This window comes from Dipodomys spectabilis, unplaced genomic scaffold (assembly GCF_019054845.1).
Source record: "Dipodomys spectabilis isolate Male_0828 unplaced genomic scaffold, ASM1905484v1 ptg000019l, whole genome shotgun sequence".
In the NCBI taxonomy this organism is placed as follows: domain Eukaryota; kingdom Metazoa; phylum Chordata; class Mammalia; order Rodentia; family Heteromyidae; genus Dipodomys; species Dipodomys spectabilis.
The window spans coordinates 26,693,387-26,709,182 of record NW_024870696.1 but is presented as its reverse complement, the minus strand read 5'-3'; the positions used below and the strand labels follow the sequence as shown (position 1 = coordinate 26,709,182).

The 15,796-nt window shown below is 53.4% G+C and overlaps 1 protein-coding gene across 1 annotated transcript in view; it reads right to left on the bottom strand.

Moving 5' to 3' along the window:
* Positions 1 to 15,524, bottom strand: part of Prrx1 (paired related homeobox 1) — a 68,701-nt gene extending 53,177 nt beyond the window's left edge. The window contains exon 1 of the mRNA XM_042674664.1: positions 15,281 to 15,524. Coding sequence (XP_042530598.1) covers positions 15,281 to 15,521 — 241 coding nt within the window. The 5' untranslated portion in view covers positions 15,522 to 15,524. The remainder of the gene's footprint in view (positions 1 to 15,280) is intronic.
* Between the last annotated feature and the right edge of the window lie 272 nt (positions 15,525 to 15,796).

Below are 15,796 nucleotides of genomic sequence, written 5' to 3'. Positions count from 1 at the left end.
TAGAATCCTCTAACACAGTGCCTGGTCCCCATAAATCTTAGCTTCTTGCTTTAGCCCCTGTATCTCATTGAGAAATCCACTAGTTACAACTAGTAGAATCATTTCTGAGCTGCAAGGCCAAATATAAAGAATTAGGGAGGAACGTCTAGAGTCTCCTTGCTTACAAAGAAGCGTCTTGTCTCCCATGAGTTAACAGGAATAGAACCACGTTACAGTTATGGCTCAGAAATCACTCTCACATGAGAAATGACCATTCTGTGGCAGCACTGTGTTTGTTACTCAGCCATATTGAAGCCAGGAACTGTCTTTGGGAACTGTCTCTCACCCTCCCCCCCAAATAAACTCATTGGGACCGTGTGGCAGTCTGGATTCCTTTCAGGGACATCAGAGGCAAGATGAACAGGCACGAAGCTGGACACCTGACGTACTCAACAATGCAACAAGGAGATTCGCGGGAGCACAACCACAGGGCCCCGGGTTCCACACGTGATCCAATGTGAAATAAACAATAGTCAACTGTGAACTATGAAGCTGTGATTCCACCGAGGGGCTCATGATGACATAAACCACTGGGGCAAAGGTCGCGTCGCCAGAGGACCCCGGCGGGCCTGGAGGCCTGTAACGCGGCAGTTGGCTTCAGGAAAGCCTTGGGCTCTGGCTGAAGCCTCACCTCTCTGCTTTCAGGAACTCTCCTTTTTCTCGATGACTTCCTCTGAGCTTGTGCAAATCGTACTTATTGCGATTTTCTGAATGCAGTTTCTTTCTCCTACTTAGTCCAGTGGTGTATCAGTTAAGACAGGCTGACCAACAGGCCATTCGGACAGCAAAAGACGATTACACATATTTCATTAGAAAAACAAAGCCTGATTCTTAATAGAACATCTATTTAAGAGCCCTGGAGTACACCTTAAAAGGGGATATTTTAAATATAACCTTAGTATGTGTTAAAGCTTGTGCCCCACTAAGGGAATAAATTCAGCAGTTATTAAACATAATAAATCTAGGAAAGTGAAATTTCACAAAACGTCATCTGAGAAAAGGATACATGTAAAACTTGGCTTTATCAGATCAAATAAAAAATACATAATCAGAAAAAAATATGTATTCAAATTTTAAAACAAAAGTTATATTTTATCAGTAATCAGGAAGTACATTATAAAAGAATAAGAAAAAGAAAGGAAGATGGAAAGGAACTAGGAGGTAGAAGAAGAAGGAAGAGGAGAAGAAGAAAGGAAAGAAAGAAAGAAAGAAGGAAGGAAGGAAGGAAGGGAGGAAGGAAGGAAGGGAGGAAAGGAAAGAAGGAGGGAGGGAAGAAAGGAAGGTAGGAAGGTAGGAAGAAGAGGAGGAAGAGAAGAAGAAAATATAGTTAACTAGCTAGCTGTGAGGGTGTATGCTTGAAATCCCAGCTGGCTGGGAGGTAAAGGCAGAAATATTCCAAGTGTGAAGCCAGCCCAGACAGCAGTATCAATGAGACATCTCAAAAACACAATTTTTAAGGGCTGAGAGGTTAACTGAAGAGGGAGCACCTTGCCTAACATGGGCAAGGCCCTGGGTTCAATCTGGAGTACCAAAAAATGAAAGAGAGAGAATGAGACAAGGAGGAAGAGACAGAGGAGAAATAAAGAACATAAAGAAGGAGGGGGGAAAGGGAGAGAAGGAAAGAAGGAAGAAGAGATGGAAGGAAGGAGAAGAGGGGGGGGGGAAGAAAATACATATTGTAGTTTAACTCCCTGAATGCGGTGTGTTTTCATTTGAAAACTTACTTGTATATACAACTAGACTGTGAGTATCAGTATCCAGGCGATGGCCACTTTAAAATGCGCGCTTCTCCTGGAAGAAGTGTGGAGATAGCCATCAACGAAAGTTAGATTTGGTATTTTACGTCCCACAACCCTTTCCTCAAGTTGTTTGTCCTGGTGTCATGCAAAGTACTTTCTTGAAAGCTTTATGAGCAGGGCCGGGCCGGCGGGGACAGCTCGGTGGAAATGCTCTATTCTTACTTGTTCAGTGCTCGACCTCTCGGTCCCCAAAACTGCACGCTCCTGATTGGAGAACTGAGACTGGCACGTAGGGAGGGGATACGTAATTAGAGACAAAGAGTGTGACCCATGGAGTTGTCCTCACAGGAGACGTGACGATTCCTCACCAGCCACGGTGGGAAAGCGCGAGGTGGGCCACGTGTTCCTCCTGCTGCATGACCATCACCTGTGCTACGCCACATGCACGGGCTGGGTGAGTCTGGTTTCCAGAGTAGGGGCGTGGCCTAGCTTCTGCCTGTTAAAGACACTTCAGTTCATGCTGATGCCAGTGAACCAGTCAGAGAGAAAAGTGAATTGGGTGTGGGAAAGACACACAGAAAACAAGTGCAGCAAACAAAAGCCAAAGGGGCACTTCCCTGCATAGGAAGGACAACAGGAACCCAGAACTACCCACGTTCGGAAGGACAGACACTACGCGACAGATTAGAGGCAGCCTTTCAGGCACGCACATCAATGCTTTCCCACGTGTCAGAACCGCTATTCGACAGAGTTGCGAACAGCAGCAGCTGGAGAGACAGTGAGGGAGGACCCTGACAGATGGCCGAGCACCCACGGGCCGCCGGGGACGCCCACCTGGCTGCTTGCTGTCAACTCACGCTGTGGGCCTCCGTCTGGGGAGATGCTAGCACGCCAGCCCTGGTGTAACCTGTCCGTGGTGTCTCATCCAATGTCCAGTCTTCTCCTCATGCGTTACAGCTGTTAGTGCCCAGTCTACTGTCTAAGAATGCCAGGCAGACTTAATTTGGGGGAGAAAAAAGGAAGGAAGGAGGAAAGGAAAGGAAGGAAGGAAGGAAGGAAGGAAGGAAGGAAGGAAGGAAGGAAGGAAGGAAGGAAGGGAGGGAGGGAGGGAGGGAGGGAGGGAGGGAAGGGGAGAGGGAGGGAGGGAGGGAGGGAGGATGGGAGGGAGGAGAGGGAGGGACAGAGGGAGGGAGGGACGGAGGGAGGGAGGATGGGAGGGAGGGAAGGAAGGAAGAAAGAAATAGAGGAAGGAAAGAAGGAAGGAAGGAGGGAGGGAGGGAAGAAAGAAAGAGAGGAAGAAAAGGAAGGAAGGAGGGAGGGAGGAAGGGAGGAAAGAAAGAGGAAGGAAGGAAGGAGAAAAGAAAGAAAGAAGGGGAAGGAAGAAAGAAAGGAAGTTAGGAAGGAAGGAAGGAAGGGAGGGAGGGAGGGAGGGAAGGAGAGAGGGAGGGAGGGAGGGAAGGAGGGAGGATGGGAGGGAGGGGAGGAAGGAAGAAATAGAGGAAGGAAAGAAGGAAGGAAGGAGGGAGGGAGGGAAGAAAGAAAGAGAGGAAGGAAAGGAAAGAAGGAGGGAGGGAGGAAGGGAGGAAAGAAAGAGGAAGGAAGGAAGGAAGGAAGGAAGGAAGGAAGGAAGGAAGGAAGGAAGGAAGGAGAAAAGAAAGAAAGAAGGGGAAGGAAGAAAGAAAGGAAGTTAGGAAGGAAGGAAGGAAGGAAGTAGGGAGGGAGGGAGAAGGAAGAAAGAGAAAAAGAAAGAGAGAGAGGGAGGGAGGGAAGGAGGAAAGAAGGGCAAGAAAAAGAAAGAGGAAGGAAGAAAGGAAAAGAAAAAAGAAGGAAAGAAGGAAGGAAAAGAAAGACTCGTAGATACTTCATAATATAAAAATGCAGTCTGCATGTCTTCTTGGTATATCAAATTTCAAAGCATTATTGTGAAAACAGGTCACATATCAAACTGAGAGCAGCATGTTTCTATCATTCAACTGGGTAGGAAATCTAAGTTGGAGGAAGAATGGAGACCTTATGTACAATCCCGTGGAGCACGGTGAGTATTGTGCATGCGTGATAACTTCACGCCAGTGCCACAGGCTCTCGGTGGAGTTGGAAGGTTGCGTGCTGCTGGATGCATTATACCACAGACAGCATGTCGCATGGCTGGGCTCCTGGAAACGTACTGGCTATGCCAGGGCTGCCTGGATAGCATTCTAAGTTGCATCATATGATCTCCATACATTTCAGACGCTGGATGGAGGGATGTGTCTTCCTCAGTCTCTGTTAGTGATGACTGAAGCCAGTGGGAATAGAAAAGGCAGATGCCATCTCAAGTTACCAAAACTCGGTCTTGACCATTTCGTTGTGGAGAGGAAGGCTGGTCTGAAAAGGAGACCCACAATCAGGGCGAATTTTAAGCCTAACTCCTGAGACTGCCTCACACTTTTGGTGACGAGTGTCACCGCGCGTCTCTAACCGTGGATTAAAGACACACGCGGACTTAGTCACTCACATCACATTCTGCAAGAGTGTGGCCTTCTGGAGCACAGTGATATTGTCATTTCAGTAGCCTTACATGAACGGGAAACTACACTGAATATATATGCAAGCCTGGAATAAAAGATGCTTGCCAGAGGTTCTAGGAAAGAGTTTTAAGCGAGTATTTACACGTGTCTTCAGTAGGAAGAGCTGGGAGTGCTGGGCAGACACCCCCTTCCATTATCCTTTTATGACCAACAACGACCCCGCGTTATAGGTTTTGGGGTAATAGGCAGTGCGTGCACTTTGTTTGTAAATGAGGACAGCAAGAGAGTGCCTGAAGTGACTGGCGGGACCATAATCTAACACAAAGCTCCCTGGACCCAAGATAGAATAAATGGGAATCCTAGCGTTCCGAAATCCAAAGCAAAGATTTCTGTGTGTGCGCACACACTAGGGTGGCAGATTGACTCTAAAGCTTAATTCGTGTTAAGTACACACTGTACCACTGAGCTACGTGCCCAGTCCCAAAGATGCCTCATGAAATAAAGGTCATGAATGCATTTTTAGTTTGGATCTTTACTCCATAATTCATATAATTCCTCAATTGATCCCTTGGGATATGATTTGTGTGTGTGTGTATGTGTGTGTGTGTGTGTGTGTGTGTGTGTGTGTGTGTGTGTAGTCTTTTTTTCCAAATGTTTTTTATAAACACAACCTCTTTGGGGCCTCTGTTTCCCTGAAGAAGACAGGCAGAGGCAAGGCAGTTACGTGCCGATTCCACAGTGAAGAATTCGGGCCCGGTTAATTTAGAAGTATTTGTGTACTATGGCAATGTATTGTGAAGTGTCGTGCTATACTTCTACTTTCTAGCTCATCTCGTTTCATTAAGTATTAAGGGATCTGGAAGAAGCTGATTGACATCCAAGATGGTAGGATTTGATTTAAAACAAATATAGAGTCATACAAGCCACTTCCTCGTGGTCCATTAAAATTCTCTAAGCCACCATTTTCTTATATGTTCATAGAAACAAATGTGCTAGCTTTACTTACCTCCAGCTTTCTGAAATATGATATTTGTATATGTTACGTTTATGACATAGTTTCACATTCTACTTTACTCTGCCTTTCGTGTTGTTAATGTTGTTAATACTTTATAACAAAGTAAGTTGTCAGTTTCCAGGGAAAGGAATTAAATCAACCGGTGCTTTATGTATTTAATTCAATTAAAATGATTGTGCTCCAAAATCTACTCCAACACAGACTAGATTTCCTGGTTCTCAAGAGGAGAAGAAGCAGGTGAATAGAGAGGAAGTAGGTCAACTCCTGTCATAATGTCCCACGTACCTCTGTGAACACGGAAGCAGGTAACTGGAGGAGACAGGTAGTAAGTGGGGGGGGGGGGGAGATGGGGAGAAATGATCAAAAAGGAATGACCTTGATTAAGATGCACTGTGCTCCTAAATGAACATGCTGAGCTGCAACTCCTTCATGTGACTACAGGGAGATAACTTTAAAACTAAAAGGTAAACATCCTGGTTCTTAAAGGTAATCCCGGGTCTTTAAAACAGAAAACCTCCAAGAGGGTAGAAAACAGACATTCTCACTAATGTCAAGAAAGGGGAAATGGTGGCGGAAAGGGAAGGGGAAAACAGGAGGGAGAGGAGACATTTAAATAGTTAACTAGTGCTCTGGATCTTCCGAGCAAAAATGATCACACTCGGAAAAATCTCTTGGTCCCCGAGGGGAGCGAAGCAGAGACTGCGGCCACAGCCCAGCCTGCAGGGATGTGATTTTCTGTTTCTCTTGTCAGGAGGGATTCGGTCTCTGAAATACGCCTAGCGAAACTGCAGATTTCAGCTCTATGATTAATGAAGTAAATCACATTTTATTTCTCAAATGTGTGGAGGATTCATCCTGTGGTCTTCCCCCGATCGTAAGGATTAGGCTGTGAAAGAACACATCTGGTTATGAGCAAGAAGCCCTCTGGGTGTTCTCTTCCTTTCCTCCCTGAGAAAAGAGGCCGGGTGGGGAACTACAGATATTTTTATTGGGCAAGTGTGTTTTTTAATTCTCAGGAGTGGTGATTACTCTCTCCCTTGTCCATGAGAAAAGAGAAAGGCTGATTATTAAGATGCATCTAATTCATCATCTAAAGTTCTGTTTGATATGACTTCCTCTCACTTGTAAACTATTTGTATTCCTAGAGTAGCGTTTTTAAATTCCATCTTTCCTAAGAATGATTCTTAAATTGCCCTTGCAATAATTATCTGTATCTCCCTACGGTGATAATTGCCACTTTAATTAAAAGTTCATGTTTGAATAAAAATACATTACCTTTCATTGTTTTTTTTTTCCTCCCAAGTGTTTCTTCCTCTATTAAAATATACTACCATGTCCTGGGCCATGCTGCCATTCTATCTTAATTATTATCCTAGGAGCACAGAGAAATAAGTAAGGATTCTTCTCCTGTTCTCTACTGCTGTACGTGTAAGCCTTCACATGTTTTCGTAAAAAGAAATCCAAGATCCAGGGATCAACAAGAACAGATTTTTTTCAAACCCCTCTTTGTCCTCACGTTGTGAACTCGGTCTTCTCAAGTCATCTAAACACTTAATGACCGAGCAGTTCTCTAACCATGTTCCGGGAGCCTGAGCTAGGTGCTAGGCGAGCTCCGCCAACTTCCAAAGAAGAGGTGTGTGCTCTTGTCTGTCTCCCCGCCAGAAAAACCAAAGGGAAAAAGAAACTGTTTACTCTGAAGTCCTTTGGGGCTGAAAACGCATCCATTGGAAAGCGGGTGCAGGGAATTCTTCCCTGCAAGGCCTGGCTGGCAGAATCCATGGGAAACCTCTGCTGGCTGTTTATGTGTTTGTTTGTTTAACTTTCCTGATGAAAACAAGGGGGACAAATGTTTGTGTGTTTTTTTAATTTAGGGGAAACACGATATCTGAGAATGGGATTAAAAATTCCTCCACTGATTAAAGAAAGATCAGTAATCAAGGATGTTAATACAATGTAACCCAAAATTATGTAAAACTCAAAAAGAAAATATTGTAACACCAAAGTAATAACCTAGCGTGGGGAAATATAGGCAACTTGGCTTTCCTATTTTAATTTTTAGTCTAAAATTCCATACTCTTCTAAAATCGCTGGATGTCATAATTCAGTATTACTCTTATAATTTACTAAATTACTTCCAACTAGGCAGTGCAAAGACAGTAAAATCATAGTATGCCAAAATTATCAACTGAGCTTATTTTCTCACACTGTGGAGCAGTATAGTTTGTGGATATGTTGTTTTCCCCTACTTAGAAGTCTCTAGTCTTAAGAAAATCATCAAGGCAAATTAACCATCATAGAATAGTTAGCAAAATAACTCAGATGCAGAGACACTAACTTCACTAGAGTATCAATGAAGAAAGTGGTTTTGGAAAGGGATTGCTTAGAAGTGGAGTCAGGCAATCCAAGGTCTCACAAGGAGGTACGATGAGAGAGGACCTTGGAAGGGGGCATGGGCAGGTTTGCCCCAGAGGCTTGGGGTAAGGACTTTGCAAATAAGAAGTTAGAGAAGCAGAAATGAGACTGAGAGCATGGGGAAATATACCAGCTAGCTTAACCAGCCTGTAAGGGAAATAATTCACACCTGTGTGCTGTGTGTATGTGTGTGTGTGAAGGGGGGAGGGGGGTTATTGGAATAAAAATGAAAGATTAGACTCTAGAGACTGATCAGTCCAAAAAACTCAATCCATTTTTATGTGAAGAAGAATGAAAATTAATTGTGCGTTCTAAAGAGGAGAGCTAAACTATGTATTTATGGAGGAAGTGAATCTATCACTCAGCCATTTGACAAACGTGCTAAGGATGCATTGATTCTCCCTGTGCCCAGGGGAAGAAAACTATGGGTGCAGGGAGAAGCTCTGAGTTCGAAGGATGGTACCGCAGCGTGGGTGAGATCTGAGTTTGAAGGATGGTACAGCAGCGTGGGTGAGATCTGAGTTAGGATGGTACAACAGCGTGGGTGAGATCTCAGTTCGAAGGATGGTACCGCAGTGAGATCTGATGGAGCTGTGCTAAGAGACGGACTCGATACATCACAGAAGGAAAACTTGCTGGGAATCAGAGACGGGGGACGGGGGAAGGAAGAGAGAGTCAGGGACGGATCTGAAATGTTGCACCCATGCGCTGTCATGCAGGAAAAGGGAGGCATCTCAGAGAATTTGACTGGGGAAAGGGAGCTCATTAGTTCCACTTTTTATTGTTTTTGAGATTGGAGCATTTTGTGACATTCAAATGTACATGTCAAATAAATTTAAAGATTTACAGCTCTGTTGTGGGGGGGAGGTCTTAAAGCTACAGGATCACCAGACTGTAGATGATTATTACAATTGAGGGGCTAGACGGCATCCACAGGCAAAAAGCATAAAGTGGAAAGGAAAGGGTAAAGTGACTAGTACTTCGGAAAAATTAGACACTTGAGTAAAGAAGAGGGGCTCACTCTACTATATAGAAAGCACTACTGAACTCGGGACAGTTTGACAGCTGTCTGGGTGACATATAATAATCCTGACCAGTATTTTGGAGAGTAGCACCAGAAAGATACAGAAAGAAAAGTCAAAATGTACACAGCTGGTGTTACCACCCAACCTGAATTAATAGAAATATATGAAAAAGATTAAGCGCAGAGAATTAGATCAATACCTTTCTCCAATGAAGTTCGAACGAACTTTGCTGTCTATTTATAATGAGCTACTTGAAAAAGTAACAGAATGATAACCAGTCTACTAAGCCACAATTTCCCAATTCCAAAGAGGTCTCTAACTGGGCTATCATAAAATGAATTTACAAGAGAGAAAAAACAGATGTAGATATCTAGTGCATAACATATCATTGATTTCAGCAGCCTTCTCTTTTCTTTTTGGAAGATTCTAGAAAACGATATTTAAGGGGCCTTTTAAAGTCCCAGTTTCCTCTCTGTAAGCACACAGATCTTGCACAGATGTTAGGGCAGAGGATGTACAACAGAGAAAAGAGAGAGTAGATCAAGAAAGACAGGAGTCTGGAACACTGATTCACATAGCACACAGGCCCAAACCAAGTCTACCAAGCCTTTCGTCAAACAGCACCCGGCATTTGTGTGGGAAAATGCATGGAAGTTTGGTGGAATTGTGGTGCTGTGATTGTCAGGAAAAGGCTGGTTCGGCTTTACACTTTTCCCACCACTACTCTCTGACTCAACATTTGAGCTGGAAGCCTGGGCCTTGAAGAAGTTGTATGTCTGAAGTTGTATCTCTGAAGAGATTTGTCCCCTATCCACGGGCAGTAGTACCGAGAGAGCACTCATCTGATTTGCTGCTTCTTTATAATTTACACCACCTTCCCGCATTACGAGGTCTCTTAAAATATAGCGACATGACTGATGATGAGAAATTTAGTGAATGTTCTTATTATTTTCAGACACATGTCTGCGGGAAAGCGATTTCCCTTACGATTCTGGCCTCCTGCTCCAGCTTCCAGTGAACACTCCAGCTCAGATTATCCCGCGAGGCGAATACAACCATCATCTATGCAAAGAACGTCTTCACCGACCGACCCAGGGTGCGGCTCCCACAGTTACGGCATCTCCATCAGGTTAGAAGAGCAGTCAGCCGAGTTCACAATTTGTAAAGGAACGTAAGAAGTGACCCTCAATCCCTCGAGCCCGTTGCCCACATAGAGCAGATCACTGGAGATCAGAGTAACATTTGGAAACGAAAGCTGTTTTAGACGCTCTCTCTCTGGTCCACGCAAGATTTGAGGGGCCAGGGCTGCGTTTCCTTTGGGGAAAAAGGGTCACCCCAACTCCAGGACAGAGCTCTAGGGCACCAGATAATTCTGCCCAATGGGAAGGCACCAGGTACTCTGAGGCCTCCTGGGGCGGCGTCTCTCACATCTGCTCCTGTGTCCTTGAGCATCTCAAGGTCATAAGTGAAAGAATCACACCCTCATCCTCAAAGCCAACCCTTCTCTCTCGCCCAGTAGATGCGGGTGGCAGGTTTAGCACCTGTGGACTCCAAGAGACAGTGCTCCTGCCCTGTCTCCTCCTGCCCCGTCTCCTCCTGCCTGTCTCTCCACCTTTCTGGCTCACCCTGGGACCCGGTCCCCCTCACCGCGAAGGCCGCACGGACAGCAGGCCCTTCTCGCAGCCAGCAATCTCCACGTTTCTCTCCAACTGTCACCAGTGTTCCTACAGCCCCGGGGTGTCGGGGTGTCTCCACACTCGCCCCCCCCCCCCCCCGCGCTCTGCTACCTGTCTCCTGTCCTCTCTGGGTGCCCAGAGGTGGGGAAGGCAGGGTGTCCGGACCCCAGCCTGGGAGGCTCGCGCCCCCTGTCGGAAGGACCGGGCAAGAGGGGCGCGTCTCTAGGTTGGGCGGCGGCCTCCTACCTCTCCGACAGCGGCCCTGCGCTGCCCGCGGCCCGGGACCGCGTGCAGGGCCGGGGCGGGCGGCGCGGGCCCGAGGACACGCAGAGGCACGTCGGCTGCGTTTGAAAGGCTCACGTGCGCCTTGGGTCCCTCTCTCTTCTGCGCCCTCCGCACATTTCCCTGCAAAAAGGCGAGTGTGCAAAGCCGGCGGCAGCCCGCGGGAAGCGGCCCGGCGCGCGAGCGGTGCGACCCCGCTGCCCAGTTCCCGCGGCCTCCACCCGGCCGTGAACGGAACGCCCCGTCCCCGGCCAACAGCGCCGAGAAAGCGAACCGAAGAGGGACGGGGCCTGCGCCCACCCCCGATCTCGGGGGTCAAGTGAGCACCCATATTCCCGAGGGGCTCCCCGTGGGACCCGGGGCCCGCTGGCGCCCCCAGTTCCCGACGTGAGCGCAGGGCCGTCGGGGGCCGAGCTGCGCGTTCAGGGCCCCGAGAAGGCGCTCTGCGCGCAACTGGAGCCCTGGGCGCGCGGCCTGGGACCTGGAGAGGCCCGGCGTCCCGGCCCCCGGCGGGTGCCGTTCCTTTCCTGTCCTCCGGGACGGGGTGCCGACCGCCGCGTGCGCAAGGAGCGGCCGCCCAGCGAGGCTCGGCCCAGGGCGACGGACGGAGCCCTGGGGCGGGGCGAGGAGGCCGAGGTGTGCCGCGTTTGGTGGCGTCCGGGGCGCTGGTGTGGATGGCGAGTCGTTAGCCCGAGAATCCAGCTTCCGGGGCCCCCGCCGCGGCCCCGCTGTTTGGCTCGCTGAGACCCGCGCGAGCCAAGCCTGGTCGCGCGAGGACGCCGGCCCGGGCTTCCCGCGGCTCGCTGGGGGAGGGTGTTCTTCCGACGTGTGTCCTGCCCGCCCCCCCCCCAAAACCTCTCTCCTACCCCCACCCCCAAACGAGACCCCAGAGACCGAGCGACTCCACGGCCCCCCTGCTCTCGGTGCCCGCGCGCGGCCGCGGTGCCGACGCGCTGTACCCGCCTGGGCGGTGAGGTGCACACTGCGGCCCCGGGGCGCTGGGTCCCCGGCCCGCGCGGGGGCCTCGACCTCCGGAGCCGGGGTGGGCGCGGGGACGGAGCCCGGGGTGTCGCCCGGGGCCAGGCGCCGGCCAGGCTGATTCTCCCACGTGTCTCCAGTGCAAAGCGAGCGGGGTTCGCGGCAGCCGGCTTGGGGGGGGCGGTGACCCCCGAGTCAGAGCTGCCACGCCGGGTGCCGCGTCGCAGAGGACCGCGCGGGACCCGGGGTGCGGTGCCACTCCGCCCCGCGGCGCCCGGGTCTGCGGGCGGACGGGCTTCCTCCCGGGAGCCGGAGGGCCCGGCCGCGCCCGCGCCGGGGTCAGCCCGGCCCCGGGGTGAGGCCCTCGCCCCGGACAAAGCCACTTCCCCCGCCCGCCGCGCCGCCCGTGCGCCCCAGTCCGCGCGAGGCCGGGCCGGGCCCAGCGGTGCGCCGCGCGCGCTTAGCCCCGGCCTGCGAGCGCCTGTGCGCGCCGTCTAATTGACTTTCCGGCTACCTTTTTATGAGTACATGTGTTTCCAACAAAAGGTCTCATTAGGACAATCTGGTTCCACTAATTTAGAGGTTGGGAAAGAACGTGGGAGACCGGCGCGCGCTCCCCCCTTCTTTAAGAGTTTGCAGAAGTTGAGATTAAGAAATGACAGGGGATGCACTGCCCCCCCCCCCCCCACGCCGGCCTGGTTTTATAACCAGTTCCCTCCCGCTCGGGCTACCCGCCCCGTGCCGCCTGCGATCCCACTACACACCACGTACCCACAACAGCCATCTGATTCCTAACGGAGGGGGGGAGAGGAGGAGGAAGAAGAGGAGGAGTAGGAGGAGGAGGAGGAGGAGGAAGAAGAGGAGGAGGAGGAGGAGGAAGAAGAGGAGGAGGAAGAGAAAGAAGAGGAGGAGGAAGAGGAGGAGGAGGAGGAGGAGGAGGAGGAAGAAGAGGAGGAGGAGGAGGAAGAAGAGGAGGAGGAGGAGAAGGAAGAGAAGGAGAAAGAGGAAGAAGAGGAGGAGGAGGAGAAGGAAGAGAAGGAGAAAGAGGAAGAAGAGGAGGAGGAGGAAGAAGAAGAGGAGGAGGAGGAGGAAGAAGAGGAGGAGGAGGGAGAGGAGGAGGAGGAAGAAGAGGAGGAGGAAGAGGAAGAAGAGGAGGAGGAAGAGGAAGAAGAGGAGGAGGAGGAAGAGGAAGAAGAGGAGGAGGAAAAAGAGGAGGAAGAAGAGGAGGAAGAGGAAGAAGAGGAGGAAGAAGAGGAGGAGGAAGAGGAGGAGGAAGAGGAGGAGGAAGAGGAGGAGGAAGAGGAGGAAGAGGAAGAAGAGGAGGAGGAAGAAGAGGAGGAGGAGGAAGAGGAGGAGGAGGAAGAAGAGGAGGAGGAAGAGGAAGAGGAGGAAGAGGAGGAGGAGGAAGAGGAAGAAGAGGAGGAAGAAGAGGAGGAGGAAGAGGAAGAGGAGGAAGAAGAGGAGGAAGAAGAGGAGGAGGAAGAGGAAGAAGAGGAGGAAGAAGAGGAGGAGGAAGAGGAGGAGGAGGAGGAAGAGGAGGAGGAAGAGGAAGAAGAGGAGGAGGAGGAGGAAGTTTTGTTGTTTAAGAAATTTGCTGAGCTGGATAGAGGTGGGGAGGAATCCACTTTTAGAAAGGAAACGGAGCGGATAACTGTAAGAGGAGGGCGCTGCACTGTTGCTTGCTGGGTTGGGAGGTCAGTAAGAAGTCCCCACTCCGGACTTCGCTCCTCGTTGCTACATCGACTAGGCTGTCCGTCCCAGATTCTCCGAATTAAGAGCCAAATAGCGCAAAGAGAACCAAATTGCTAATTTCCTTGGAAGAAGAAACCGTAGGCAGGTCGGGGACTCGGACTGTTTCTCTCCACCTGGGAAATCAAAGGCGAGGCCGCAGGCGGGGTCTGTCGGAAGGGAAGATCTCTTCCCGGGCCTGGCAGCGATCAGCGGAGCCGCAGACGCCGCCAGCCTGGAGGCCGAGCGAGCCCCACGCCGCGGGCCCGTGGTTTTAGGGTTTTAGGCCCTTGGTTTTAGGGAGCCCCCATCTGATCTAAACAGCTGAGAACCAAGGACGCCAGCAGCCCGGCCGCGGGCTCCAGCCTGGCTTACCCCAGACGGCGGCCGCGGGGACTTCTGCCGGCAGCCGTTTGTTCGAAGGCCCCGGGAAGCGCGGCTCGTGTCTTCGGGCTCCGGGCTCCTCCAGAGACGGCAGGCCGATCCCTCCGCGCGCAGCCTCCATCCGGAGGCCTCGGAGCCTCCCCGTGCCTGGAGTCGAGCATGGCCCAGGCAGGCCCCCAGTGTTTCCCCATCCTCCCTGGACAAAGGACCCCACCTCTGTCCAGTCCGTCCCTGCCCCTCGGGGTGACCCAGGGCTTGGCAGCCACCGCGGTGCCAGGCGGGGTCTCCCACAAGTCCGTGCCCAGCCCTGGGTGCCCTGGCCAGCTCTGCTTGGTGCCCGGTACAACGCCCTGACCACTCCCGACATCTCGCTCGTCCTGGGGTTTGCTCGCAAAAGACCAACAGCCACGGCCGGTGGCGGGTGGCCGGCGACCCGGCCGGCGGCGCGTTCCATCTGACTCACCCTCGGTTTCAGGCTCGCCCCCCCCCCCCGGCCTTGTCCTTTGGCCCGTGGCTTCCCCGGGCCTTGTTTTCTGTCGGAGTCCAGCTCTCAGTGCCCGGGATCACGGGGGAGGGTGCGAGGAGCCGCCGGCCCCCGGCGCGACCCTCCTCGTTCCTGTGCGTTCTCTGGTTTCTTTGGCCCAGGGCGCGCGATCCGCAGAACTCGCTGCGCGGACGGCGCGCGGGGCTGAGCGGGGCTTCCCAGCAGCCCCAAACCCCAAACCCCAAACCCCGTCCCCGCGCCCAGCGCCGCCGCGCTTGGGGACCCGACCGCAGCCCGGAGCGGCGGCCTGGCCGCCGGAGCCAAGGCCGTGCAGGGGCGCTGGCGCCGGGCCGCTCGCGGCGGAGCGGCCGAGGCTTCCCGGGCTCGCGGAAGAGCCGGGTGGGGAGCGAGGCGCCTCGTGGCGCGGCGCAGGGGCGAGGGCGGCCCGCTTCCCGCGGCGCCTCCAGCCCCGGCGGCGGCTCTTTTCTGAGTTCGGAAACCGCTGCCGGCAGTCTCTAAGCTTTTTTGTTTTTTAAGTCGGGGGTAGCAACGTCTTGAAGCCTGAGCATTGGAAGGCGCACCCCAAGTCCCGGGTCTCACGGGTGACCAGCACCGGCTCAGATCGCCCCAGGGAACCTCCCTCCCCCCCTCTGTCACCTGGGACGCCCAGGGCGGCGCCCCGGCCGCGTTTGTAAGGCAGAGTGACGGGGAGCACCGCTTTCATCGGAGAAGGGGCTGGGGCGAGGCCATCCCTGGAGAGCCAGGCCCCCGAAAGCCCCGCTGCTCGAGGTGACCAGAGCCCCCGCGATTCTGGGGCGCAGCGGGAGCTCGCAGGCCCTGTGCCTCGGCTGCCCGGGGTGTCCGGGACGCCGGGGCCGCGGGGCCCGCGCAGGGCGCACCGCCCGGGGCTCCCCGCGCGCCCAGCCTCCCCAGCCCGGCGCGGCCCGCCGCGGGGCCTGCGTCCCCGGCCGCCCCGGCCCCGGCCCGGCCCCGGCCCCGGCCCGCACTCACTGTCCTGCTGCGGGGTGTCGCTGCCGCTGGTGAGGCCCGGCGACTCCAGCAGGCCGCGGCCCGCCTCGCCCGCGCCCTCGTCCGCCGGCGCCGCCACCATGTCGCCCGCCTCCTCCAGGTCCAGCAGGTGGCTGACCGAGAAGTTCTTCTTGGCCTGCAGCGGGTCGAGGCCGCCCGGGCCGTCCAGCCGGCCGCCCAGCGCCGCGGGCCGCTCCAGGACGTGCGCGTAGCCCGAGGTCATGGCCCGCCCCGCTCCGCCCCGGTCCCGCTCGCTCCGCCGCGCCGCGCCGCTCCGGGCCCGCCCGCCCCCCTCTGCCCGCTGGAGTCCACACGCGGTGGGCGCGAGGGGGGGAGCCGAGCGCAGCGGGGAGGGGGGCGAGGGACGGAGGGAGGGCCAGAGAGAGAGAGCGAGAGAGGGAAGGAGAGAGAGAGGCCAGAGAGGGGCCCGGAAGGCCGGGCGAGGCGGCCGGAGGCGGGGCGCGGGGACCCCGCACCGAGCTCCGCACCGCGGACCCC